The sequence below is a fragment of the Mustela nigripes genome, chromosome 14 (assembly GCF_022355385.1).
Source record: "Mustela nigripes isolate SB6536 chromosome 14, MUSNIG.SB6536, whole genome shotgun sequence".
NCBI classification, from domain to species: Eukaryota; Metazoa; Chordata; class Mammalia; order Carnivora; family Mustelidae; genus Mustela; species Mustela nigripes.
The window spans coordinates 103,152,121-103,179,211 of NC_081570.1; the positions used below are offsets into that span (position 1 = coordinate 103,152,121).

Below are 27,091 nucleotides of genomic sequence, written 5' to 3' on the forward strand. Positions count from 1 at the left end.
CACACAGAAAAAGATTACAAGTAGGCAGAGAGGCAGGCCGGGGTGGGGGGAGCAGGCTCCCTGTTGAGCAGAGAGCCCAATGTGGGACTTGATCCCAGGACCCTGAGATCATGACCTGATCCGAAGGCAGAGACTTAACCCACTGAGCCACCCAGGCGCCCCAGGATTTTTTCTTTTCCTATGTGTTGGTGGCCTCAATTCTTGGACACACTGCTTCAAAGAATGAAGAAGTAGACTGGACAGAGTGGTGGACAGCAACGGAAGGCTTATTGAGGGATAACAAAATGACAATTCAAAGCCCCCACCAACGAAAGAGTTGTCACTGGAGTTTCTAAGTATCAGGGTTTTTAAGGGCTTGTTGGTGGGCCGTTTTGATAATGATAAACCTTCCATGTGCCTGTCATCCTATCAGATTTTTGCCATCTATCTATCACATCGGAAAGGGTGGAGGGCTCCTTCAAGGGCGGTGTAAAATCCTTCTAAGGGTGGTTTCCTCTTAGGTTGGGGGCGTCTTATCCCTGCTTTGCCAGCCTTCCAACTATCCTTCATCTTTAGGTGCTGAAATCTCTACTTAGTTCATTAGCCTCTAAACTGCTGTTTTCTGGTGTGTGTGTGTGTTTAATCTTGCTTTGTGCATTTTGGGCTTCTGGCCACTACTCTGAGGACAATTTGCTCTAGATTGTTTTTTTTTTTTTTTACACATGATTTTTTTTTTAAGATTTTATTTGTCAGAGAGAGAGAGAGAGAGAGAGAGCGAGCACAAGAAAGGGGAGTGGCAGACACAGGGAGAAGCAGGTTCCTTGGGAGCCCGATGTGGGGCTCAATTTTAGGACCCTGGGATCATGATCTGAGCCAAAGGGAGATCCAGCTGAGCCACCCAGATGTCTCTGCACTAGATTATTGAACTGCATCTTTGCCATTCTTCTTGCTCTGGAAGTTCTCCCTCAAGTCCCAGCCACCTTAGCAGCTCTGAGTTTTGATCTTTGACTCTTCAGCCCAGTAATACTACCAGCTTTTACTTTGCCTTTATATTCTAGCACTTGATTTGGAAAACTCCCTCAGGAGAAAAATTTCAGGGTGAATATGGAGCTCACTTCATGTTCTTCTCCTCTTTCAGGATCATAGATTCAAGCCCTGCCTGCTTTGGTTACTCTTCAGTATCTTCAAAGAGTTGTTTTAATGTTATTTATAAATATTTATATTTTCTATTCTATTCTATTCTATTCTATTCTATTCTATCTTACCCTCCACCCAGGGGCTTAGTCTGAGACATGCTCTTTCATCCTGGAGGGAAATGGAAGCTTCAGCACTTTTTGCCGCTTGAGTCTGCAGTAATTTCACTGACCTATTTATTTGCCTGAACCAATGAAGATGGCATAGTCTCTTCAAATTAAGGAACCTCAAAAAATTAATTTAGGAACCTCATTCCTTTTATTTTGTATATTAGATTAAGTCTACTACTTTGGGCAAAGCAAAAGTCGGTGGACTGTGAGACCAGCTTCTAATAGGATTAGAAGACTGACAGCAGAGAGACATGGTAAAGAATGAATGGAAGAGCACCTGGAGGGCTTGGTCAGTTAAGCATCTGCCTTTGGCTCAGGTTCTGATCCTGGGGTCCTGAGATGGAGCCTACCCTCCCCCACCATTGGGATGCCTGCTCAGTGAGAAGTCTGCTTCTCCCTCTCTCTCTGCCCCTCCACCTGGTGGTGCTCTCTCACTCATTCTCTCAAATAAATAAATAAAATCTTTTTTAAAAAAAGAATGAATGGAAGTCAAGAAGTATAGCTATGGGATATATACAGTGCATTTAAGCAAGTTGGTTAATCCAGAGATATGAGGGCAATTAGGGCTGGAAGGACTTTTGAGTTGAGGAGACTTGAACATGTTTAGGGTGGGCCATGGGGCACCTGGATGACTCAGTCAGTTAAGCATATGTCTTCGGCTCAGGTCATGATCCCAGGACCCTGCTTGGTGGGGGTCAGGCTCCCTGCTTGGTGGAGAGCTTGAGTCTCTCTCCCTCTGCCCCTCCTCACAGCTCATGCTTTCTCTCTTGCTCTTGCTCCTGCTCTTTTATTTATTTAAGTAAATAAATAAAATCTTTAAAAAAAGGGGGGGGGGGGACTGGACCCAAAGGAGAAGGTGAGGCTGAAGATATAAAAACAATAAAAGATAATTAAGAATCTCTAGAAGATGGGCACCTGGGTGGCTCAGTTGGTTAAGCGACTGCCTTCAGCTCAGGTCATGATCCTGGAGTCCCAGGATCGAGTCCCGCTTTGGGCTCCCAGCTCCATGAGGACTCTTCTCCTTACATCCTTCTCCCCTTTCATGCTCTTACTCTCTCTTTTAGATAAATAAATAAAATCTTTAAAAAAATATCTAGAAGAGATGGGAGTGGTAGGGTAAATTGCCCTGGTAGAATATACTGGGGGGAAAAACAGAGGTAAAGATATAGATTAAGGTTTGAAAGAAAGAATGAAATATCTGATAGTGTCATTTTTATGGCACCATTTTGAATCATGATAAGAAGGACCAATTAAGATAAAGAAATAGTAAAGAAGTAGAATTAAAGACTGGATGAGGTGAATAAGTGAGGGAGATAAGTCTTACTGCTCCCAGGGTTGGGGCTTCTTCAACTGGTTGGATGATGGTGTTGGGGTTTGGAAAAAAAAAAAAAAGCAGCAGAGGACTGAACAGCAGACTTGGGAGGAAAACATGTTAAGGTAAGTTTCTTTGTTTACAGTGAATCCATTGCTATTCCCTATTGACCTTTGCCTATAAACTTTGGGATCCATATAGTGCCTACTACAAAGATGAGCTTCTGTTGCAAGCCGTGTGTTTATAGCGGAGCAGAAGCATTCTGCTTTGCTGGATCCTGACTAGTTTCCGTTCTTAGAGGACACTGTGGAATATAAGCAAAGGCTTTTCAGAATGAGCATTAAGTGGAGGATTTATTTGACCTATGAACTTTTATTTAACCTTGAATTTATCCCCTTTACATTATATTGGATACCAAGCTGTATATAATTTACTATGAATTCTTCATGAAAAATGAAAGAAAATCTTAATGGAAAGGAAAACTGAGGTTATTTAGGAGAAAGGTTTTTGTTTTTGTTTTACAACTAAAGGGAAAATTTGGGGTGGGATATTTTAAGAGGGAGAAAGGGGGTTAGCCAGCTGCCTGGAGTAGTAGTGATTCTGAGCAAAGAATAATGTAAAATAGAAGAGGGTGGTTGAGTTGGAGGGAGGAGGAAGACAAAACCCAGGAAAATACCGGGAGAGGGAGGGAGAAAAGGAGAAACTTTTTTTTTTTTTTAGTTTATTTATTTTTTATTTTTTTATAAACATATATTTTTATCCCCAGGGGTACAGGTCTGTGAATCACCAGGTTTACAGCGGCGGGTGTCTGTGAGCGAGGGACAGAAGCAATCTGGGCGGAGCAGGTGGCAGAGGCAGCCGCGGAGGAGGCCTGGTCCTTCCGGGTTTCCGCCACCATCCATGCCCGGAGGATGCTCCTTGGCAGTACGGGAAGACCGTAGGAAAGCCAAGCAGGCACGGTAACCGGGACTAGTGAGGCCGGGCCCAGAAAATCCATGAAGAGGACCGACAGCGGGTCCTGCTGCCACCGCCGCTGCGATTGCAGCTGTTGCTGCCGCGCGCCCAGCTGGGCGCACCACGCGCCTTACCGGTCCGGGGACGCGGCGCGAGCCCCACCGCCCTCGCGGCAGTCTCCTGGCCGGGAGCGACGGCAGCCGGAGCCGGCCAGGAGCTGGGCAGCGGCGGCGGAGGAGGAAGAGGCAGCCGCGGCGGCCGCACCCTGGATGAGGTAAGAGCACCACAGGAGCACTGTGGGAGCCGGGGAGGCTGCGGTCTGCGCCGGTAGCTGCGGCGCGCGGTGCGCTGGACAGGAGCACCGCTCCGGGAGCTGGGACCTAGGGGGCTGGAATCCCCAGGCGCCTGAGAGGGTTGGCGCCGAGTGTCCTTAGTTTGGAGATTGTTGGAGGGCACCGGGGAGACTGCGTGGGATGCTGCGGCTGGTGGTGGGGGAGGGAGGGAGAAGAGCCAGAGGGGGGCTTGCCTAGAAATAAAGGTGTGACGCTGGATTGTACGGGGCTAAGGCTTGGGAAACGCGTCTCTCTCCCAAGGTCTTTGCTTGGTGTGTGTAGACACCCGCTTTGTTGGTGCAGATGAGGTTGAGGCCATGCTTGTTGGGTTGAGTCAAAGGAGAGATGAACACATGATGCAGAAGGCCATGCCAGGGTGGAAGCCTAAGGGAAAGCCTAAGGACAGAGGATCAGGAAATGCGCGCGGGTGTCCAGTTGAAGGAGTACCCACGGCTTTCTCTTACACCCACCCACCCCTTTTTCTATAGGTATAATTTTTATTTATCCAAGATACACACAAGGGGGGCCAGGGGGAGGCATTGGTGATGGTTCTTTCTTCCTAGGCTACCTCTCTTGCCCTGCAGAGCTGGAGCCATGCCTGTTGGCCTATGAGGCCGTGCAGGACAAGCTCCTCTTAAACCCAGCCCCTCCCTTTGCGCAGAGATGGAAGACTGGGCAGATTAGGCCTGCATTTTCTTCATGTAGCCTCGGTAGGACAAAAATCTGCCATGCATATGATTTTTCGGAGAAGAGACAGATTGTGCTACTGCCTTTTTTGAAATAAGCATTTCTTGGCCTCTTTTATGGGAACCCAGTACTCATAAATCATACTACAAGGCAATGATGTCTTCGGTCTCTAAGCTGCCATTAACCAACTGGGATGTGAAAAAGTAACTTCATTTCTCTAGGCTTCAGTTTCCTCTGCATAAAATCACAATCTTTATTTTTTTTTTTTAAGAATGTATTTATTTATTTGACAGAGAGAGAAGAGTGAGAGAGGAAACACATGTAGGGGGAGTGGGAGAGGGAGAAGCAGGCTTCCCGCTGAGCAGGGAGCTGGATGTGGGGTTCAATACCAGGACCCTAAGATCATGACCTTGAGTCGAAGGCAGATGCTTAACTGACTGAGTCACCCAGGCACCCCTAAAAATCACAATTTTTTGAGGATTACAAAACTAAATATTAATGAAAACTCTTTTCTTGGTTTAGGACTCTGTTATTTATGGACTAGGAAACTAGTTTATTCACACTTAATTGTATTTATTCATTACACTGTCCACTGTGAGAAAACTGAGTCAAAGGCAATCAGTTAATAGTGCTTAAAGAAATTAGATTTCTATTAAGAAACTCATAAAAAAGGGTGGCTGGGTGGCCCAGTGGGTTAAGCTGCTGCCTTCGACTCAGGTCATGATCTTAGGGTCCTAGGATCGAGCCCCACATAGGGCTCTCTGCTCAGCGGGGAGCCTGCTTCCTCCTCTCTCTCTCTGCCTGCTTCTCTGTCTACTTGTGATCTCTGTCTGTCAAATAAATAAATAAAATCTTAAAAAAAAAGAAGCTCATAAAAAAAATTACTGCTTTTAAGAAGGAATTGAGGCAACACGTAAAACTAATATAACATTGTCTTTTAACTAATCAGAATTAAAATAAAAACTTAAAAAAGGGACGGTGTCTGGGGGACCTGGATGGCTCAGTCACTGAGCGTTAGCCTTCAGCTGGGGTCATGATCCCAGGGTCCTGAGCTGGAGGCCCATGTCAGGCTCCCTGTTCAGTGGGGAGTCTGCTTGTCCTTCTCCCCCTTCTGTTCCCCCATGTGTATGCTCATGCTCAACCTCTTGCTCTCTCTCAAATAAATAAAGTCTTTTTAAAAAAAATATTATTTATTTATTTATTTATTTGACAGAGATCACAAGTAGGCAGAGAGGCAAGCAGAGAGAGAGAGGAGGAAGCAGACTCCCCACTGAGCAGAGAGCCCAATGTGGGGCTCGATCCCAGGACCCGGGGATCATGACCTGAGTTGAAGGCAGAGGCTTTAACCCACTGAGCCACCCAGGCACCCCTAAATAAAGTCTTAAAAAACAAACAAACAAACAATCAAATGAACAACTGGGGCACCTGGGTCCCTCAGTTGTTTAAGCATCTGCTTTTGGCTCAGATCAAGATCTTGGGGTCCTGGGATCTTGCCTGGCCCTGGGTTCCCTGCTCAGTGGAGAGCCTGCTTCTCCCTCTCTCTCTGCAGCTCCCCCTGCTTGTGCTTTCTCTCTCATACACTCTCTCTCTCTCAAATAAATAAAGTCTTTTTTAAAAAAGTTTTTTAATTAAAAAAAAAATAAAAAAAGAAGGAATAATGAGGCATGAATTATTCATTATTTGATTTTTTATAACATGGAATTTTAGCTCAACAATTACTTTTTTTTTTTAAACATGTATACCTCTGTGGTATTTAACATTTTCTACAGACTACTTTGGATTTTGTTTTTAAGCTTGAAACAAAAAAATTTTATCTGCATATGAATTTATGACATAAAGTCTTAACTGCTTTATATGCACTGAAGTGAATTCTTTTCATCAAAAGGAGCATTGCTATTGCAAATTTAAAATGGATTAGGGCTCCCTTATAAAGATGTGATTTTTCTTACTATCTTTGGTAACAAAAAGTTTATAGGGTTAGCATTTGGTTCTCTACATTGTGGTTTAATTGTTAAAGTACATAGCACACTTTCATTATTTCCTTAATGGTTATTCATCTGACAAACCTCTACATTCTCCCTAGTTGATGTAGTGACAAGTCTTGAAATGTTTTTAAATATTTCAGGAATTCCCAAACATAAACAGTGTCAAGAACTTCATTGAGGTTGGTAGTACTCTGACCCTCATTTAAAAAATCAGTTCTCTGGGGGCGTCTGGATAGCTCAGTTGGTTAAGCATTGGACTCATGATTTCGGCTCAGGTCGTGATCCCAGGGTCTTGAGCTTGAGCCCTGTGTCAGCTCTGCATTGCCCCTACCTATTTATTTATTTATTTATTTATTTATTTATTTATCTATAGGCTCCACACCCATTGAAAATGGGGCTTGAGATCAAGAGCTGCATGCTCTACCAACTGTGTCAAACATACTTTTATGTTTAAAACTTTCAAAACTTTCAAAAACATACCTGTCTTATCTATAGTGTTAGAGGTTTATGAATCTAAGAGGCTTGTACTGGGGAAGGTCTGGTTTTGGTGTCCAGTTTTCTAACTATCAAATCAACTAAAAAATGGAAGAAAACACCTCTACACATTATCTGGATTCAGATAGTTCTGTGATTGATTGAACAGCATGGTGGACACCTGTACCGAACTGGATAAAACTACCCTCAGGTAGCTCAGAATCTAGAGCTTGTAAACTGTGCTCTTCTAACTGTAGTATGGAGTAAATGTAGCAGAAAGATAATGGTGGAAATGATAAATAAATAAACAAATAAATGAAAGGAAAGCAAACTTCAGGCAAAGTAAACTGTGTCCCAAGAGGTCAGACAAAGTGACATTATCTTGGAAAATATGTTAGAATCTGGTCTTTACCTTGTTGAGTCTGTTTTTTAGGCTGGTATTAAATTCACAAGACTACAATATAAATCCAGAATGGCAAATTATTATAATGAGGATTTATTATAAAAAATTAAAATGAGGATCCCTCACATCTCAGAAAACTAGACCCTCTTCTGTTACTTAGTGGGTTCTCTTAGCGTACTCGCTGTGTTTGAAAAACAAATTATAAGCAAAAGGCTGTTTGTAAAATGAATTAAGAACAAGGGAAAGTAATCAGTGCATTCCAGATTTAAAAAAAATTTAAACCTTTAAACAGAGTTCACAGGGTATACACACAGGTTCTTTCTTCCCCGGATGGTGATTGTCATTCATGATCAACCTCTCTTCTTACGTACTTCTTTTTTTCTATTGCTGACACGCTAGTATTTTCAGTTAGGTAATAATAATTTGTTTGGCCTGGGAATCGTGTCCATTTCAAGTGATGGTGCATCTTTTCTCTGAATCAGTTTGTCTTAATGGTGAAGTTTACGTTTCAGACATCTAAGCTCACTTTCTTTTAGGTAAAATTCATGATAGGAGTAGGTAAGTGGGGTGGGCATTTTGTTAGAGCCCCTACGTGCTGGCAATATGAGCCAGGTAATTAATGGCTACTGAATGTGATACTAAGAAGAAGAGGACCAGCGAGAGCTTCACATATAAACAAGAGGCAAATTCTGTCTGGCCCAACAAAATAGTGAATCCAGGGTTGGATGGGAGGCAAATTTTAGCAGAAGGACAAAAACAAATGTACCGCCCTGGGAAAATGCTTTCTTGAAATGTGACCCATGCTGTGATAGAACTTTTCAATGAGGATTTAATTCATAAGTGATTCTCTTTTAAGTATGCAGTTATTTAAAAGGAGGAATTAAGTGAGTTGCCAACTGATGGCAACCTGCCTCAGGTGCATTTTCGAACCCTAGCAGATTTCATGTTCTAGGTAGATAGCCTAGAACCAGCAGACAACTGTGGGGAGGACTCATGTCAGAGAAGGTTACATTTCTAACATCACACTTCAACCAGTATGCCTTTAGCCATCTCTCTTTTTGTCATTATTATTTTATTACTGCTTTATTGAGATATAGTTGACATAAAACAAACTGGGCAAATTTGAAATTTTTTGACATATGTCTCTATCTGCCAAATTATCACATGCTCATCATCCCCCAAAGTTTCCTTCTTCTCTTCTATAATCCTCCCTCCTGGCTCTTCTTGCCCCCACTAACACACAGGTAATCATCCACTGAATTGCTTTCTGTCACTATATGTTAGTTTGCATTTTCTAGAAATTTATGTAAATGGAATCATATAGTAGGTACTCCTTGTTTTTGTCTAGCTTCTTTCACTCAGTATAATTATTTTGAGATTTATCCATGATGTCATGGGTATCAATAGTTCATTTTCTTTTGTTGCTGAGTGGTATTCCCTTGTATGAATATGCACAGTTTATTAATTCACCAGCTGTCTTGTTTCTAGTTTTTGGCTATGAGGCTTCTAGGTACCAAAGACCTTGAAGAACATCACAGGTGAATGTGACAATAGCATCTCTTCTTTTGTAGAGGATGGGGGAGGGGACACGCAAGGCAAACTCTGGAGACTCAATACTGAGATTAGGAATTGGGGGCCCATCCAGAGAGCCTCAGGAGGAGGCCTTGCAGCACTCTCAGAAGCAGTCCCTGGACTGCTTGGCGTTGGCACCACATGTGTCCTTCAGCCATTCGCAGGAAAGATCTTCATCTTTCTTTAGCATCAGAAACTGGCCAAGGACTACATAGCCACATAGGACCATAAGCCCATTTCCTCCAGCTTCTTGCCCAGAACTTCACCAATCCTGGCCAGGCTCCCCACTGGCCTTCCTCTGTGGGCTTTCCCACAAAGTCACGGTGCTCTGGGGAGGTTGTTATCTTGACAGCTTAATTAGCAGCTCCTGATTCTGTATGGATGGCTCTTCCTGCCACCCGAGTGCTCCCACAGATACCTCTCCCCACTGTACACTGCCTTGATCACAGCTGTTCTTTTTAAGTTTTAAGATCATGTAGTGTAAGTCCTCCAGTTTTGTCCTTCTTATTTAAAATCATTTTGGCTCTTCTAGGTCCTTTGTATTCTCATACACATTTTAGAATCCACTCGTCAGTATAGACAAAAATCCTGTTGGTAGTTTGAGAGGGAGTATACTGAAACTCTAGATTAATTTGGAAAGAACTGATATATTTTTTCAAAGATTTTGCTTATTTGACAGAGAGAGTGAGAGAGCATAAGCAGGGGGAGCAGAAGGAGAGGGAGAAGCAGGCTCCTTGCCGAGAAGGGCACCCAATGTGGGGCTCCATCCCAGGATCATAACCTGAGGCGAAGGCAGATGCTTAACCATCTGAGCCACCCAGACGCCCCGAGAATTGATATTTTAACAATATTGAGGAGCTCCTGGATGACTCAGTTGGCTTAGCAACTGCCTTCACCTCAGGTTATGATCCTGGAGTCCTGGGATCAAGTCCCACATCAGGCTCCCTGCTCAGCAGGGAGTCTGCTTCTCTCTCCCCTTCTCGTGCTTTCTCTCGCTCTCAAATAAAAAACAATATTGAGTCTCCTGATCCGTAAACATGGCGCATATCTTCATTTATTTAGGTTAGTGGTTCTCAATTGTGCCTCACAAGGGACATATGACAGTATCTGGACACATTTTTGTTTATTGTAACTCAGGGCAAGGGTGATGGGGCATCTAGCAGATGGAGGTAAAGAATGCTGGTAAGCATTCTACAATGCACAATAATAGTTCCCACAATGAAGAATTATCCAATCCAATTGGATATTTGAAATTATCCAATCCAAAATAATAATGATAATGATAATAAATAATAAATAATATAGTATATCACATATGTTAATAATAAAATATATAGTATATAATATAGTATAATATATTATATGTGATATACTATATTATATATTATAATTATAATTAATTATTATTATGTCTTTAATTTCTTTCACCAATGTTCTATGTTTTTAGTGTACACTATTTATGTATCTTAGAGACACTTATGCCTAAATTCTTGATATTTTTAATTCTGTTATAAATGATAACATCTTAAAAATTTCAATTTCTGATTATTCATTGCTACTTTATATTGCTCTTTTTATATTGATTTTGTATCCTTTAGCTTTGCTAAATCCACTGTTTAGTTCTAATAGATTTTTTAAACAGATCCATAGAATTTTCTACATGATGATGTCATCCCCCCATAAAAGAGATAAAATCTTATTCCTCTTTCCAATCTTTATGTCTGTATTTATTTATTTGTTTGTTTGTTTTTCCTTGTCATACTAGCTAGAACCTCCAGCACAAAATTAAGTTGAAATAGTAAGAGCAAAGATCTTTGCCTTGTTCCTGATCTTAGGAGGAAGGCATTCATTCAGTCTTTTGCCATTATGAATGATGTAAAAACCTGTAGGTTTTTCATAGATACCTTTTATCAGGTTGAGGATGTTCCCTTCTATTCCTAGTTTCCTGAGAGTTTTCATTAGGAATCGATGTCTAATTACACATCTGTTGAGATTACTGTATCATTTTTCTTTTCTTATATTGTTGATTTGGTGAATTACACCGATTGACTTAAGAATGTTAAAATCAACATTGGGCATCTGGGATAAATCCCACTTAGTTATGATATACTATACTTTCTATATATTGTTGGAGTAGATCTGCTAAAATTTTGTTAAGAAGATCTGCATCTCTTTTCATGAGCAATATTGGTTTGTGTTTATATCTTCATTTATATCTTTGCCCAAATTTTGAATAAGGATAATGTTGACCTCCAAAGCTGAGTTGGGAAGTATTCCCATCCCTTCAATATTGGGAGAGAGTTTGGGTAGAAATTGCATTATTTCTTCCTTAAATCTTTGATTATATTCACTAGGAAAGAGTTTTAAGCCTAGTTTTTCTTTGTGCGAAGGTTTTAAACTACAAATTGAATTTCCCTTATATTTATATTTACTTATTTATTTGTCAGAGAGAGAAAGAACAGAAGCAGGGGGAGTGGGAGGCAGAGGAAGAAACAGGCTTCCTGCTGAGCAAGGAGCCTGAGGAGGGCTCAATCCCAGGACCCTGGGATTACAACCTGAGTTGAAGGCAGATGCTTAAATGACTGAGCCACCCAGGCATTCCCAAATTCAATTTCCTTAATAAATATAGGATGATTTGTTTTATCTCTTTCTTCTGGGGAAAGTTTTGCTAATTTGTGTAGTCCAAGAAATTTATTCAATTTTTAAAAGATTTATTATTTTAGAGAGAGTACTTGAATAGGGAGAGGGGTAGGGGAGAGGGGGAAGCAGACTCCCTGCTGAGCATGGAGCCCAATTTGGGGCTCAATCCCAAGACCCTGAGATCGTGACCTAGGCTGAAACCGTGAGTTGGATGCTTAACCAACCTAGCCACCAAGGTACCCTGAAATGTGTTAATTTTATCTAAGTTGTCAACTTTGCCATAAACTCTTCAGTTTTGAAAATTGAAATATGAATTTATCTGTTTTTTTAAAAAATATTTTATTTATTTATTTGACAGACAGAGATCACAAGTAGGCAGAGAGAGAGAAAGGAGGAAGTAGGCTCCCTGCTGAGGAGAGAGCCCGATGCAGGGGTCATGAACTGAGCCGAAGGCAGAGCTTTAACCCACTGAGCCACCTAGGCACCCCACGAATTTGTCTTTTTTTTTTTTTTTTTTTTTAAGATTTTATTTATTTGATGGGATGCCTGGGTGGCTCAGTTGGTTAAGCCGCTGCCTTCCGCTCGGGTCATGATCCCAGCTTCCTGGGATCGCATCCTGCATCAGGCACCTCGCTCCGTGGGAGCCTGCTTCTCTCTCTGCTTCTGCCTGCCACTCTCTGCCTGCTTGTGCGCGCTCTTTCTCTCTCTCTCTCTCTCTCTCTCTCTCTCTCTGACAAATAAGTAAATAAAATGCTTTAAAAAAAAGAAACTTATAAAAAAGAGATTTTATTTATTTGAGAAAGAAATCGAGAGAGCACAAGAGGAGGAGGAGGGAGAGAGGGAGAGGCAAAAGCAGACTCCCTGCTGAACGGGGAGCCCAGGGTCACAAGGGCTCCTTCTCACAACCTTGGGATCATGATGAAAGACCCTAGAGGACCCGCACCCAAGGACACACTCACAGACCACTGGATGCAATAAGCAAGAGGATTTTATTCGGGCATGCTCGGACTCCCAGGGACACTTGACCAGGATGGGTCAGTGCCTGAGAGCCCCGATCTGTTTCGGGAGTCCCTTAATATAGAATTTTACAGTCCATTACATCAGAGCCCTCACTTTTCTAGCCAGTAATTTCAAAGCATTACAGTAAGGCCTACACATAGGTAGCCAATCCTTTAAAACCAACCATACATTCTGGCCAGTCACCATTCAGGTAGTGTACAGTAGAGGGTACGTGTTGAATTGCACGTTTCTAACCTTTATAGGTATACGTGCTGAACCGCACGTCTCCAGCTAGCGTACGTGCTGAACCATACGTCTCCGGCCTTGGTACGGGTTGCGTCTCCGGCCTTGGTACGGGAGGCAACCCTTATCAATTTTACTTAGTAGTAGGGGAAATTCTTAACAGGGGAAGGGTATAACTTTATTTGATTACACAGCGAACGAGGGTTTAAGCAATTTTTCATTTCTTAGCAAATTATTAGGAGCATGATTATACAGAAGCCAGACACAGCTGGGTTAAACACAGATTTTTGCTATTCGTTATCCTGTTATGCTGCTTGCTGACTCCCTTATCTATGGTCAGCTGGCCACAGTTTCTTAGTTAGCATAAGCTGGTTATAAAATTAATGTTAAAACCTATAGGCTATAGTATAATTCTGACTTGGGGTCCTTCAATGACCTGAGTGGAAGGCAGACACAGCTGACTGAGCCACCCATGCACCCCAAAAATACAGTTTTCTTATTAGTCCTTCGATATTTGTAGACTCTGTAGTGATAATAATCTTTCTCATTCTCAATAGTGTTTGTGTCTTCTCTTTTTGTTTTGAAAAATTTGACTAGAAGTTTACTAGTTTTATTTACCTTTTCAGAAAACCGGCTTTGCTTTATTAATTTCTCTATTGTTTTTCTGTTTTTAGTTTATTTGCTTTACCCCTGATCCTTATTGTTTTCTTTCTTCTACTTATCTTGAATTTCATTTGCTCCTCCACTTCCAGTTTCTTAAAGTGGATGCTTGGATCATTGATTTAAGAACTTTTCCAATACTGATGTTTTAGTGCCATGAATTTCATTCCAAGTACTGCATTAACTCCATCCCACAAATTTTGATATCTCATGAATTCATCTTCATTCAGTTTAAAATGCTTTCCCATTTCACTTTTAGGTTTTTCTTTGCTCTTTGGGTTAGAAGAGTGTTTAATTTTAAGACATTTGAGGATTTTCCAGACTTCTTTCTGCTATTGATTTCTAATTTAATTCTGTCGTGGTCTCGTATGATTTGAATTCTTTTTTTTTTTTTAAGATTTCATTTATTTATTTATTTGTCAGGGGCAGAGAGAGAGAGAGAGAGAGGTCATGCAGAAGCAGGGAGAGTGGCAGGCAGAGGTAGAGAGAGAAGCCGGCTCCCTGGCTCCCTGCAAAGCAAGGAGCCCAATGTGGGACTTGATCCCTGGACCCTGGGATCATGGTCTGAGCCGAAGGCAGTGGCTTAACCCACTGAGCCACCCAGGCATCCTGTATGATTTGAAATTTTTTTTTTAATTTGTTGAGAGTTGTTTTATGGCACCGATTATGATCTGTCTTGGTAAATGTTCCTTGTGTACTGGAAAAGAATATGTGTCCTGCTGCTGTCCTGATGTGTTTTATAAAAATCAGTTAGATCAAGTAGATTCATTATGTTATTCAAGTTTTCCATATCGTGTGTCTATTTTTAAAAAATCATTATTGAGAGAGGTATATTGAAATTCATTAATACGAATTTTGAATTTATTTCTCTTTGATTCATGTCTTTTGCTTCTTGTATCAAGCGAGATTTACTAGGTACATAGCTTCTCAGTGAGTTATTATTCTCCTTTTTTATTTTTTTTAAAGATTTTATTTATTTGACAGATAGAGAGAGAGAGAGAGAGAGTGAGAGAAGGAACACAAGTAAGGGGATTATGAGAGGGAGAAGCAGGATTCCCACCCAGCAGGGAGCCCAATGCAGAGCTCGAACCCAGGATCCTGAGATCTGCCCTGAGCTGAAGGCAGCCACTTAACCATCTGCCACCTCGGCACCCTTCTCCTTTTTATTTTAATTTTTTTCTTTAAAATGCTAAACTCAATGATTTATCTTAAGTTGTGTGAAATATTATATTCAAGAATGATGAAACTTGGGCAATCCTGTTAGGACCCCTCTCACTCTTGAGAGCTTTTTCTGTATCATCACTTAATAAACTACTATCACTTTACTAAAAAAAAAAAAACAAGAACACTGAAACTTTCTTTATGTCACTCAAATGTTAATTGAAACATCTGAAAGGAACTGATGTTATAAAAACATTAAAATATTAATTGTTACAGAGCAAATAGATTTTTACTTTATATTATATTATGGAATATAATATATTTTATATTAGCTTATTATATTTCTATTTTGAAAATAAGATGTAACCAGAAGAGTCAAAGTAGGTGGTTTTGGCATTTTTAAAGCACAAAAAGTTTTTTAATGAACACATCCCAAGATTGTGCTAGAGGCAGAGTTAATCCATTTCTAGATAAGCTGGTCTCCTTTTGTTATACTTTGTGGCAAACAACTAGGGCACCACCCACGGTTTTGAATTCAATCTGTAATACCATATTCTTCCAGAAGGTTGGCTCGTAGAACTGGTGATGTAAAGAAAAGAAGTAGCTGTATGAACCTTTGGAGGACTAAGCCTTGGGAAGATAAGCAATGAGATAATAATACTTTTCTAAATTGGATCAGCATCATTTGACCTGCCATGGACATGAGTTTAAAATGTTTTTTTGGCCCTGTTCCTGCAATGTGGCGATTCCATTTATATTTTAGCAAATGCAGCTACCATAGGTTATATCTCCAGTGCCCACTGTGGTTTATAAATCCTAATATTTTCATTAATCTGAAAGGAAAATCTTTTAACTTTGAAGGATACCCAAGAGATCTTTATTACACTTTAGAATTTGAAAATGCCCTGAAATTTGTCCTTTAAAAACTTTTCTGTACTTTTTCTGTACTATAAGATTCTTTGAGGTGTTATTCTGTGATTAAATCTCCAGCTTAATAGAAATGATACTTAAATTTTAAAGAACCAACTCTAGTTAATACCAATATGACATTAAGAAAATGTGAAGATATAAACTTTTTTTTTTTCCTATTTGCTGGAGTGAAGTAAGATATAAAGTAAAGAAAAAGTCCTAAAGCTTTCCAAAATGGAAAATTAATTTTAAGTATATAATCATGTTCCTATCTCCTATTACTGATACTGTTTTTGTGTAAATGAATACTGCTGCTACCTGTAAACTCTCTTCAGACAATAAGCAAGGGCTCATTTTGTTTCTCTTGTCTCTGGGATCACTGTCTATGTTGCCTGATCACCAGTGCCTAAAAATCATTGTTTAATATATTGTTTGATTTTTTAGTTATTTCAGTTGAGAGTGAGGGGCAATAAATATGACTTCATGCTGTTACTTCATGCTGTCTGGAAGTAGCAGTATCTCTTTAGGTATCTTTCAGATTAGTAGTTTTCAACCCTGACTACACATTAGAATTACCTGTGGTTGGGAAGGAAGTTTTAAAAATGGATGTACAAGCTCTATTCCAGAGCAATTCAATAAGATTCTTTTAGATTGAGGGGTGCCTGGGTGGCTCAGTTGGTTAAGCAACTGCCTTCGGCTCAGGTCATGGTCCTGGAGTCCCAGGATTGAGTTCTGAATCAGGCTCCCTGCTCAGCAGGGAGTCTGCTTCTCCCTCTGACCGCACCCCCCACCCCATGCTCGCTCGCTCTCTCTCTCTCAAGTAAATAAATAAAATCTTAAAAAAAAAAAAAAAGATTCTTTTAGATTGAGACCCTAGCATCAGTATGCCTTAAAAACACTGATTTTTCTCATGTACAGCAGGGTTAAAGAACACTAGATTTAAAAAAAAAACTATTGCATTTAGTTAGGGACCTGGGCAGCTCAGTTGGTTAAGCCTCCGACTCTCCATTTTGGCTCAGGTCACGATCTCAGGGTTGCGAGATCGAGCCCCACATTGGGCTCCACACTGTGCTTGAAGCCTGCTTAAGATGCTCTCTTCCTCTCCCTCTGCCCGTCCCCCCAGCTAGCACACACACACACACACTCTCTCTCTCCTTCTAAAAAAAAAAAAAAAAGGAAGAAAGAAAAAAAAAAAAGAACTATTGCATTTATAAACAATTCTGAAAGATGTTTGTGTTCTGTCACTCCAACCAAGACATGTGGTTGGGGGGCAGTTTGGTGCTATAGAAACTTTTAAAGTAGAGAACTGTCATATTTAGATCTTTGCTTTAGAATTGTAAGTGTAAAATAATAATAATAATAAAATAAAAAAATAGAATTGTAAGTGTGACAACTGTATGGTAGATGGGGTTAGGTGGGTTGAGTGAAGACACAGGGCATTATTGAGAAGCTACTCAGGGTCAGAAGTAATGATGGCCTGTCTGACCTTGGGCAGTGGTAGTGAGGAAGATGAAGAAGGGATGCATTTGAGAATTTCTAAAGTAGAATTGGTAGGACTTGCTGATCAAAAGGGAGGAAACAAGAGTTACTCTTAAATTTCTAGGTCATCATGGCAGGAATAATAATATTATTAACTGAAATAGATAATATGGTAGGAGAAGCAGGTATCAGGGAAATGAATTACTCCAGTTTGGGACATCCAAAAGGAGGTGACTTGTAGAACCATCTCTGACGTTTAAGTTTTTCTGAGCCTTAGGGGAGAGAAAACATTCAGAAGCAAATCTTCTGAATGTGCTGTGTGATTTTTACTCTTTTATTTGATGTAGGTTAATATTAAAATCTATTTACATTTCTTGTAAATGCGTCAGTTAACATTACAATCAAGTAGATGTAGATGACAAGGTCAAGGATTTTTGCACAGATTTGTTAATGCCTTTTTTTTTTTTTTTTGCCTTTGGGGACATTCATTTCTCCCCTTTATGGACAATAACCCTATATTTCTTTTAGAGAATTACCTTTTTCCCATTGTTTATTAAAGGAAAAGGCAATTAACATCTCCTAACTACATGATGCTGACGAGACCCAGACTAGGACAATCTGACTCTCTTCATAAGATCGCGTCTTCAGTGAAGCCACATAATGTGGAAAAATGGCTAGAACCAGATATTCCCTGGGTCCTTATTGTTTCTTCTGTCCTTTCTGAGCCTATTCTTTCGAGTCTTCAACCTTCCCTTTGATTCTGGGGGACTTCCCTCCCAGTAATCTTTTTTAAAGGAAAAACAAAACAAACAAAAAAAAACAGGGTCCTGGGTGGCTCTCTCAGTTTAGCATCTGCCTTTGGCTCACATCATGACCCAGCCCCCTGTGGGGCTCCCTGCTCAGCGGGGAGTCTGCTTCTCCCTCTCCCTCTGCTGCTCCCCCTGCTTATGCTCTCTGGCTCTCTCTATGTCTCTGTCAAGTGCATACATAAAAATCTTTAAAAAAATAAATTTAATTTAGCCAAAGTTGGCCCATTCATCTTTTCAAAAAAGTATGTCTGGAATTCCAGGAATACTTTTGGGTTTTGGAAGAGAATGAAGAGCAAGGTTACCAGATAAAGGCTCCACCCTCACAAGGTTAAGTCTAATGAAGTCGTAGGAATGGTGAGGAGATACACAGTAAACAAGTGAATATAAATACAACAAAGTGATTTCTCAAGGAAAATTTTAAAAAATCATTAATTGGTGAGGGATCGAGCAAGTGGTAAGAGAACTGCCATTGTAAACCCCTAAGTCCAAAGAAGCTGGGGGTGTTTGAGGAACACAAGGAAGACCAGAGCAGCAGAAGCATGCTGAACAGACGGAGAGTGGCAGCGGATGAAGGCAAGAGGTGAGCTGAGATCTTGTAGGCCATGGTAGGAAGGTGGTTTTATTCTAAGGACATTGGGAAAGCATCGTAGGGTTTGAAGCGTAAGCATAATGTGATCTGGAAAATGTTTAAAAATACCCCTCTGCTATTGTAGAAGAGACTTTAGGAGGCCCAGAGCGGAAGCAGAGGAGGTTGCTTTGAAGATTGTTGCAGGAAGTAGACCAGAGATGAGATAGCGGTGATTCATATTGTGGTGGTAGCAGTCAGGCTGGCAATAAGTGAACAGGGTCAAAGTAAGTTTTGGAAGTGGAGCCAACAGAATTTGATGGTGTGTTGGATGAGGGGAACGAAGTTTAAAAAGGAGGTATCGCAGAGTACCTGGGTGGCTCAGTTGGTTAAGTGTCTGCCTTCTGCTCAGATCATGATCCCAGGGTCCTGGTATCTCGATTCCTACATCGGGCTCCCTGCTCAGTGGGGAGCCTGCTTCTCCCACCCCTCTGCCTGTTGTCCCCACCCCCCCAACTTGTGCTCTCTTTCTGTGTCAAATAAATGGATAAAACTTTAAAAAAAATCTTTAAAAATTTTTGTTTTTAAAAAAAAGAGATATCATAGACCTTTTTAAAAAGAATAATTTAAACCTAAAATTGCTCTAAGAAAATTAAGTCTATTTAAACAAAAAAAATTTTTATGTTGATGAAAGAAAAGATTAGTTTTCCCCCATGGTGTCAGGAATTAGTTCGGAGATAGGCATACACTTGACTCAAACAGGATTCTTTGGGGGCCTCCTGAAAGACACAGCCTCTCTTCTAATGCATGAGAGCCTCAGAGAGAATGTAGGGTCTCCTGGCAGGTAATTCACTACCTTGCAGATGCTGAAAATAAAACCAGAACAGAAAACGATGGAGATGGAGGAAGACAACTTCACTGTTGGGGTCTCTGGATTAAGCTGTATTTGAAACTTCTGGTTGAAGTTTTTTGCTTAATCTTAATTGAAGTTTTTCCTCCACTTGTTATGGGGGTAGCAATGGTTAGGTGATGTGGGACAGGGATGGAGTTCTCTTCAACAACGAGGACTCTGGATGGTAGAAAAAATACCTTCGCAGAGGATTGCATACGATGACCAGATGGAGAGCCTCATAAATAAAGGGAGGGGATTAATACTAGATCTCACAAGAGTTCTGAACAGAATTCTGTGAGTTAGATTTTGATCACCGACATTCATGGCAGCTGCAGTATCATTGTTATGATTATTGTGTATATAATTTACGTCTCTAATAATTTTTATCACTCACTTGCTACATGGCAAACCATATCTGAAGTAATTTATCAGCATAATCTCATTTAGTCCTCAGTACAACTCTGTGAGAAAGATATTATTATTATCCCCGTTTTTTATAGAAAGTTTAAATACTGAGACACCATGACACAGTGAGAAAATGGTAGAAGGGCTGCTTAACTAGGTGCTCAATGTATGTTTCATTTGCATTGCTGTAATTATTTTTGTCCATCTTGCTTTTAAAATGTTTATTTTCAGTGACCCTAGATTTTCTTTTTCTTCAAAAACAAACCAAAACAATAACAAAAAGCCTTTGCTAGAGTTTTGACAAAAATGGTCTGGTTTCCAAATTAGCGTAAGTGTAAAATGTCATCTGTTTTGATATAATAAACTCCATTATTAACATTTGACCTTGTGAGGATTTGCTTTCTAATTCATATGGTATAAGTTCTGAAAGCAAGGAGAAATGAAGGACCTGTTTAAAACAAAAAGGAGCATACCTGGACGTGACTGAAAATCTATCAAAAAAGCATCAGAGTTCCATATTCAGGTTAATAAAAATGGATGAATTGTACATTTCAAAGGAGAATCTGGGACACTGTTCAAATAACAAAGACTTAAAGCAAACTGGGCTCCCTGCCCAGAACAATAGGCACATGAATTCACAGAGCGGGGTGGGGAGGGCATTTTGTCCACTGTGTGTGTCATTCAACTGTACAACATTAGCTCACAGAAAGTGGAACCAATAAGAGAAATGTCAACATGAACCAGTGACCTTTGTGTACAAACAGAAACAGGACCATATTTTAGCATCCTTCTTGTCTCCATAATATTCAAATCTGCATAGCATCTTTTTGCCTTCTTGTTATGTAAATCTTGACTTTGGAATCTCCAACTGCAACTCAAATGTACAGCTTTATTATAATCTCACCAAGAAAGGTTTTCATGGGGGCACCTGGGTGGCTCAGCCGGTGAAGTGTCTGCCTGTTTTCAGCTCAGGTCATGAGCTAGGGATCTTGGGATCCAGCACCTGCATAGGGCTCCCCGCTCAGCGGAAAGTGTGCCTCTTCCTTTGATCCTCCCTGCCCCCACCCCTGCTGTGTGCTCTCGCTCTCTCTCTCCAATAAAATAAAGTAAAATAAAATTAAATAAAAAGGTTTTTATGAATTGCATCTATCTTCTAAAAGAAAAAAAATATTCTTCGTCATAATTAAAAGCACATTCTGGAAAGAGAATCCTTAGGCAATGTATTATACAGAATGGTCTTAGACAAGTACTATTTATTGCTCCCTTAATTTTCACCATAAATCTAGGTCCTACTGTGCAGCCTTAAATAAGTGCTCCAAGAATAATAACTTCTTTGTGAATGGGAGGGCTGGGTCTCGAACTCTGTAGCATCACCTTGGATTGAGGGTAAGTTTAGGAGTCTGTGTATCAGTTGTCCATTGCTGCATAGCAAATTACCTCAAAACTTAGTGGCTGTGATGGTGAATTTTATGTGTCAACTTGACTGTCACTTCCTGGGGTGCCCAGATATTTGGTGAAACATTATTCCTGGGTGAGTTGGTGAGGTATTTCCAGAAGAGATTAGCAATTAAAATTGGCAGATTGAGTAAGGCAGATTGCCTTCTCCACTGTAACTGGGCACCATCCAATTCCTTGAGGACTTAAATAGAACAAAAAAGACGGAAGTAGGGAGAATTTGCTCCCCCTGCCTGAGTGCAGGAGTGGGCACCCTGGGTTTTATACCATGGGTACCCTGGTTCTGAGAACAGCATCAGTTTTTCTGGGTCTTCAGCTTCTAGACAGCAGATAATGGGATTTCCCAGGCTCCACAGCTGCATGAGCCAACCCCTTATAGTAAATCTGTTTCCAATACCAAGAGTGTGATTACCAGGGATCCGTAGGGGCTACCCTAGAAAGTGCCTACACATTGTACATCCATTAAAGAAACTCCTGGACATTAGAGGAACACCAGGATTTATTCCTTTCCTTCCTTCCTTTTTTTTTTTTTTTAATATTTTATTTATTTATTTGACAGAGATCACAGGTAGGCAGAGAGGCAGGCGGAGAGAGAGAGGAGGAAGCAGGCTCCCCGCTAAGCAGAGAGCCCGATGTGGGGCTCGATCCCAGGACCCTGGGATTATGACCTGAGTCGAAGGCAGAGGCTTTAACCCACTGAGCCACCCAGGTGCCCCTCTTCCTTCCTTTTGTAATGAGGCCTATTACAAATCAAGCACAAAAAAAAGAAAGGATGAATGGAACCAGAGCTGAGGCCAAAGACTATACCAAGCTATTTCCATCTGTATCCACAGTATAAAAAACATCAGACTCTGCTTGCTCAGTTAGCCCTCCAAGCATTCCTGGAAGACATTGCCAGCAAGGACTGCTTCTGGCTATCTTCTTGGATGGCTTAAGGGTTGAGGAGGTCAATGTCTGGACAGTGTAACCTGTTTGCAGCACAAGAGGTACACTGATCGGAAAGCTCTGCCTTAGACAAACTATTGGGAAACCACCTTGTATTTTTGAAATTTATTTTTATTTTTTATTTAATTTTTCTATTTTTAAAGATTTTATTTATTTGAGAGAGACAGCAAGTGAGAGAGAGAGAGAGCATGAGCTGGTGGGGGTGGCAGAGGGAGAAGCAGGCTTCCTACTGAGTGGAATCCTGATGTGGGGCTCCATCCCAGGACCCTGAGATCATGACCTGAACCAAAGGCAGACGTTTAACTGACTGAGTGATCCAGGCACCCCAGGAGACCATCCTGTATATGTAGTTTATAGTGATGGTTCCCACAACCAACCACTATTTGTTTATCAAAGTTGGACCAAGAAAAGATCCTAACTGGTGTATACATTGTCTCTCCTATGTATTACCATGTAGCAGTACTTGCCACCGAATTGGAGTATGTTTCTAACATAAATCAGCAAAACAGGGCTCATCCTAGTCAGAGCTTAATAGAGCCAGAAACTGGGGGCATATATGCCTTTAAAATAACTATTAATAATGTTGCTTATGTTATTAATAAAACTAATAACTCTGGATTTTTAAATTCAAAGTTTCCATAATTATTTTTCAGTATTGCATCATTTCACTTTTGAAGTAATACTTAAACTTTTATACTTTGAAGGATTGACAGAATTGCCACCTATAAAACATATAAGAAGATTTTTCACTCCAAATTGCACTTAGAAAACTTGCCTGTATTTGAAGGTGAGTGTTCCGATAGTAACACGCATCTCAGTAGCATACTCTACTTGTATCACGGATGGTAGGCTCATCCGATATTATGGTACCCACGTAAACACAAGTTCAGGCTGCAAGAAACCACACGAAGTCAGTGTTCAGCTATTAGGTTTTCTAAAACCGAAGCCAGCTGGCAGATTTTGGCTCACTGGCAATGCTGAAGTTTGGTGCATCTCTCAATTTTTTACCCTCTTTCTACTCTTCTGGTTTGACACAGAGGCTAGTTTTTCTTGGCCTTCACCTTAGCTCTTCAGTGGCTGCAACTTTTTTCACCCTTCCTTGTTTCAGGGAGACCTTAAAAGCCTTTTGCATCTTTTAAGACTTTTGTGTATCTTACCTCCCTTCTGTCTCAGCTGGCCCCCAGGACATCGTTTCCCTGTCTTCTCAGGACTTGGTCTGTTCTCATCTGCTAGGCAGAAATTGGATGTCATGGAAGACCAGGATGAGGGCCCAGTTCCTGAAAATAAAGATGTCAGAAACTGAGGTAGACACCTGGGGCTCTGCATTCAGCTGGACCGGGTCCTTACAACAGTACACTGGGTTATACTTCAGTAAGAGAACACGGGACACTGAGCCTGGCCTGAGGTGAAGGGACTGTCAAGAGCCTGGCAAATGGGTCAGCTCTTCAGGCTGAGGTTCTGAGCTGTGATTCCCCTGACTTGTCCAGAGGGTGGATTAAGAAAAAGGTAGCACAAAGGACTCAAGTTTCGAAGGGCGGACTGATCCTGTGAGACAGATTTAGGTACAGAGGCAGAAAGCAGGCCTCGGGTGCCCCACCGCTAGGAACCAGGCAAGTCCTGAAGGGATATGCAAATGCCTAGGGCCTGCAGAAAACAAGGCAGGTAACATAAATGAGTGCAGCAGGTCAGGTGTAAGACCATATGGGGTTGTGTTGGTGACTGTGAGTACCTGGAGCAGGGATGACCCATCTAAGGGCCAAGCTACATCTGTGAGCACAATTCTATAAGGTTCTGCCAGCAAGGGGGACCTCTAGATGGTTAGCACTAGCACAAGGTTAGGTTCATGGTCTTATGGCCAGGCAGCTCTTGCCAAAGGAGAGACTCCCGTCTGATGAAATCTCCTAAGCAGCTGAATACAGTAGAACCTGCATGGAGGATATAGCATGGCTACTTTGATTTCCAGAGCCAAGTGTAGCCCAAATTATGGGAAGGCTAATGGTGAAGTGGATTTCACCTTTGAGTTGAATGGATAGGTGCTACAAACTGAGAGTTAGGGCTCAAGGTTTTCTTCAAAGGCCAGGTTCTTGAAACTTGCATTCTCGTGTAATTGCCTTAGCAGCAATTTGTAAGATAAATTGTTCTTTTTACCCTCTCCCACCATCTCCCCTTCCCACCCTCTTCAGCATCTTCCCAGTGCCCTATAAATCACAGTAACTTGCCTTTGAGCCTTGCAGCTGCTTGGGAAGGAGTTTGGGAGGAGGTTGGATAGTCAATATTGCCTTGTGGTATCTTCAAGGTGCCACTAATATGTGGCAGTTCATGATACACAGAGAGCTCTTGCCAACAAGGTCAGCAGAATGCCACACTAGAGAATACCAGCAGACGCATCTAAGAATTTGGCTTTTGTCACACCATGTGGGATGAGTAACCAGGGCCCCGACCGAAGGGCAAGTAAGGCACTCACTCCCCAGGTCTTGCAAGTGTAGAGACAGATCCTGCCTTTACTTAAAATTTTGATATTTCATTCATCATGGATTTTTCACAATAATTTTGTTTTTGAAAAATATTGCCATAAGATGGGCACCTGGGTGGCTCAGTGGGTTAGGCCTCTGCCTTCGGCTTGGGTCATGATCTCAGGGTCCTGGGGTCAAGCCCTGCATTGGGCTCTCTGCTTGGTGGGGAGCCTGCTTCCTCCTCTCTCTCTCTGCCTACTTGTGATCTCTCTCTGTCAAATAAATAAATAGAATCTTTAAAAAAAATATTGCCATAAGATATCAGTTATCTTGATTACTGAATCTTTGGTGTCCCTCAAATTTTGCACCACAGCTAAGATGGTGCCCTTCTCCCCTTACCTGAGGCCCAGTCTTGAACACCTTCACAGTTGAATCAAAAGCTTGATGGAGAACCTGGGTGACTCAGTCAGTTAAACATCTGACTCTTGATTTCAGCTCAGGTCATGATCTCAGGGTCCTGGGATCAAGCCCTACTGTTGGGCTCTGTGTTCAGCAAGGAGTCTGCTTGAGATTCCCTTTCTCTCTCTGCTCCTCCCTTCACTCCTGCTCTCTCCATCTCTCTCTAAAACAAAATAAAATAGTCTTTAAAAAAAAGAAAAGCTTGGACTCTAAAAAACGATCTGAGGGGTTTGAATTGTGGGTGGGTGGGAGGTTGGGGTACCAGGTGGTGGGTATTATAGAGGGCACAGTTTGCATGGAGCACTGGGTGTGGTGAAAAAATAATGAATACTGTTATGCCGAAAATAAATAAAAAATAAATTAAAAAAAAAAAGAAAAAAGAAAAGCTTGAATCAGCACCAGGATCATCTGGCTTTGGTTTTTCCCTCTATCTCCTGAGAACTTACCAAAGCCAATAAATATAGGATGCAATCATTCTTCTCTGTATATCACAACTTCCACTTTAGAGCCAGCTAGTATTTCTGTGTCTGTTGCTGTATCACAAACCTCGCCTAAAATGGGGATACTTTCATCTCATAAAAGATTATTTTAGTTAAAATGAATCATAGTGGTTGAACTACGCAAGTGTGGGACTTCGCGAGGGTGAAAGACTATTGAAGTATGCTAATTTTTTTTGTCTAGGATTGCCAGATGTTTGATACTGAAATCCACAGCTCAGTATTTCGGCTTCTTATATGCTAAAATAGAAATTAAGACAAAAGTGAATACACACATGTGGAGCTTTTCTCATTAAAATTTTTTCTTGTTTATGTGAGTCTTTCTGAGGCTACTTGTCAGTATGCATGAATCCTTGCCAGCTGGAAGACAGGACAAAACAGCTGTTCAAAATTGGCGAGAAATTGGCTTCCAGTAATTCTAAGTGTAGGAGAGGGAATTTATCTTTCTTGTATATTTACCTTTGTCCTGGGAGTGATTACTTTGATGAGCCCCATTAGTTGTGCAGATTTGAGCCAGAAATCTACCAGGGATAGCTCCTGATATTAGTTAAGTAATTCAGTACAAATAATTCAGATTCTATTTAATAGTGACAAAAGTGGACCTGGGAGAGGTGATGTATTCTTTTACATAATCACAATAATTTAATGATTTTAATTATTCTTGGGCGATGCACACTGAAATATAGGGGTCTGCATCTTACTTTCAAATGGTTCATCAATAATTGTGTGTGTGTGTGTAGAGAGAGGGGGAAAGAAATGTGGCAAAATGTTAGTGACTGGTGAATCAAATGAAGAATCTACAGGACTTCACTGTACTATTTTTGCAGCTTTTTCATATATATAAAATTTTTACATTTTTGGGACCCCTGGGTGGCTCAGTTGGTTAATCGTCTGCCTTCAGCTCAGGTCATGATCCCAGGGTTCTGGGATTGAGCTCCTTGCTCAGCAGGGACCCTGCTTCTCCCTCTGCCTGCTGCTTCCCCTGCTTGTGCTCTCTCTTTATTTCTCTGACAAATAAATAAATAAAATCGTTAAAAATAAATAAAATAAAATTTTTACATTTTTTCAAGATGGCAAGTTTTAAAAACTGATTTATGTTCTTAATAAACAAATCTATGTATATACTTATATATAAATGAAAATATATATACATATATATGAAGCATAACACTGAATTTTTTTAACTTTATATATAATATCTATATATCCTTAGGTCCAATCTGTAGAGGGAACAAAATACCAGGGATTTTCAGTGTCTGCCAGAATTTTAAATCCAGAGAAATCCATCTTGGTCGATCTGAGGACAAGCTAGTAGGTGGCATGATACAAGAAACAAAAGCAGAGACCATAGCTGGCTGGCTGCCTTCTCCTAAGCGTTATGTTTTCTAATTCAGAATCTAACCCAACTCTAAGCCAGGATCATGAGCTATGTTTAGTTATCATCTCTATGGGTCTTTGGAAAGGCGTGGATTTCCTGAAACATGCTCCCTGGCCTCGGACTGGAAGTGCTTGTCCCTT

The 27,091-nt window shown here is 40.9% G+C and overlaps 1 protein-coding gene across 15 annotated transcripts in view; it reads left to right on the plus strand.

Moving 5' to 3' along the window:
* Positions 1 to 3,396: 3,396 nt before the first annotated feature.
* LOC132001388 (myomegalin-like) overlaps positions 3,397 to 27,091 on the plus strand; it is a 217,780-nt gene continuing 194,085 nt past the window's right edge. For 13 of the 15 annotated variants that reach the window (XM_059375903.1, XM_059375933.1, XM_059375934.1 and 10 more), the window contains exon 1: positions 3,420 to 3,823. In XM_059375903.1, coding sequence (XP_059231886.1) covers positions 3,591 to 3,823 — 233 coding nt within the window. In that variant the 5' untranslated portion in view covers positions 3,420 to 3,590. Of the gene's footprint in view, positions 3,824 to 27,091 lie in introns of all 15 variants that reach the window. The other 2 variants (XM_059375927.1, XM_059375904.1) reach the window with 2 other exon arrangements.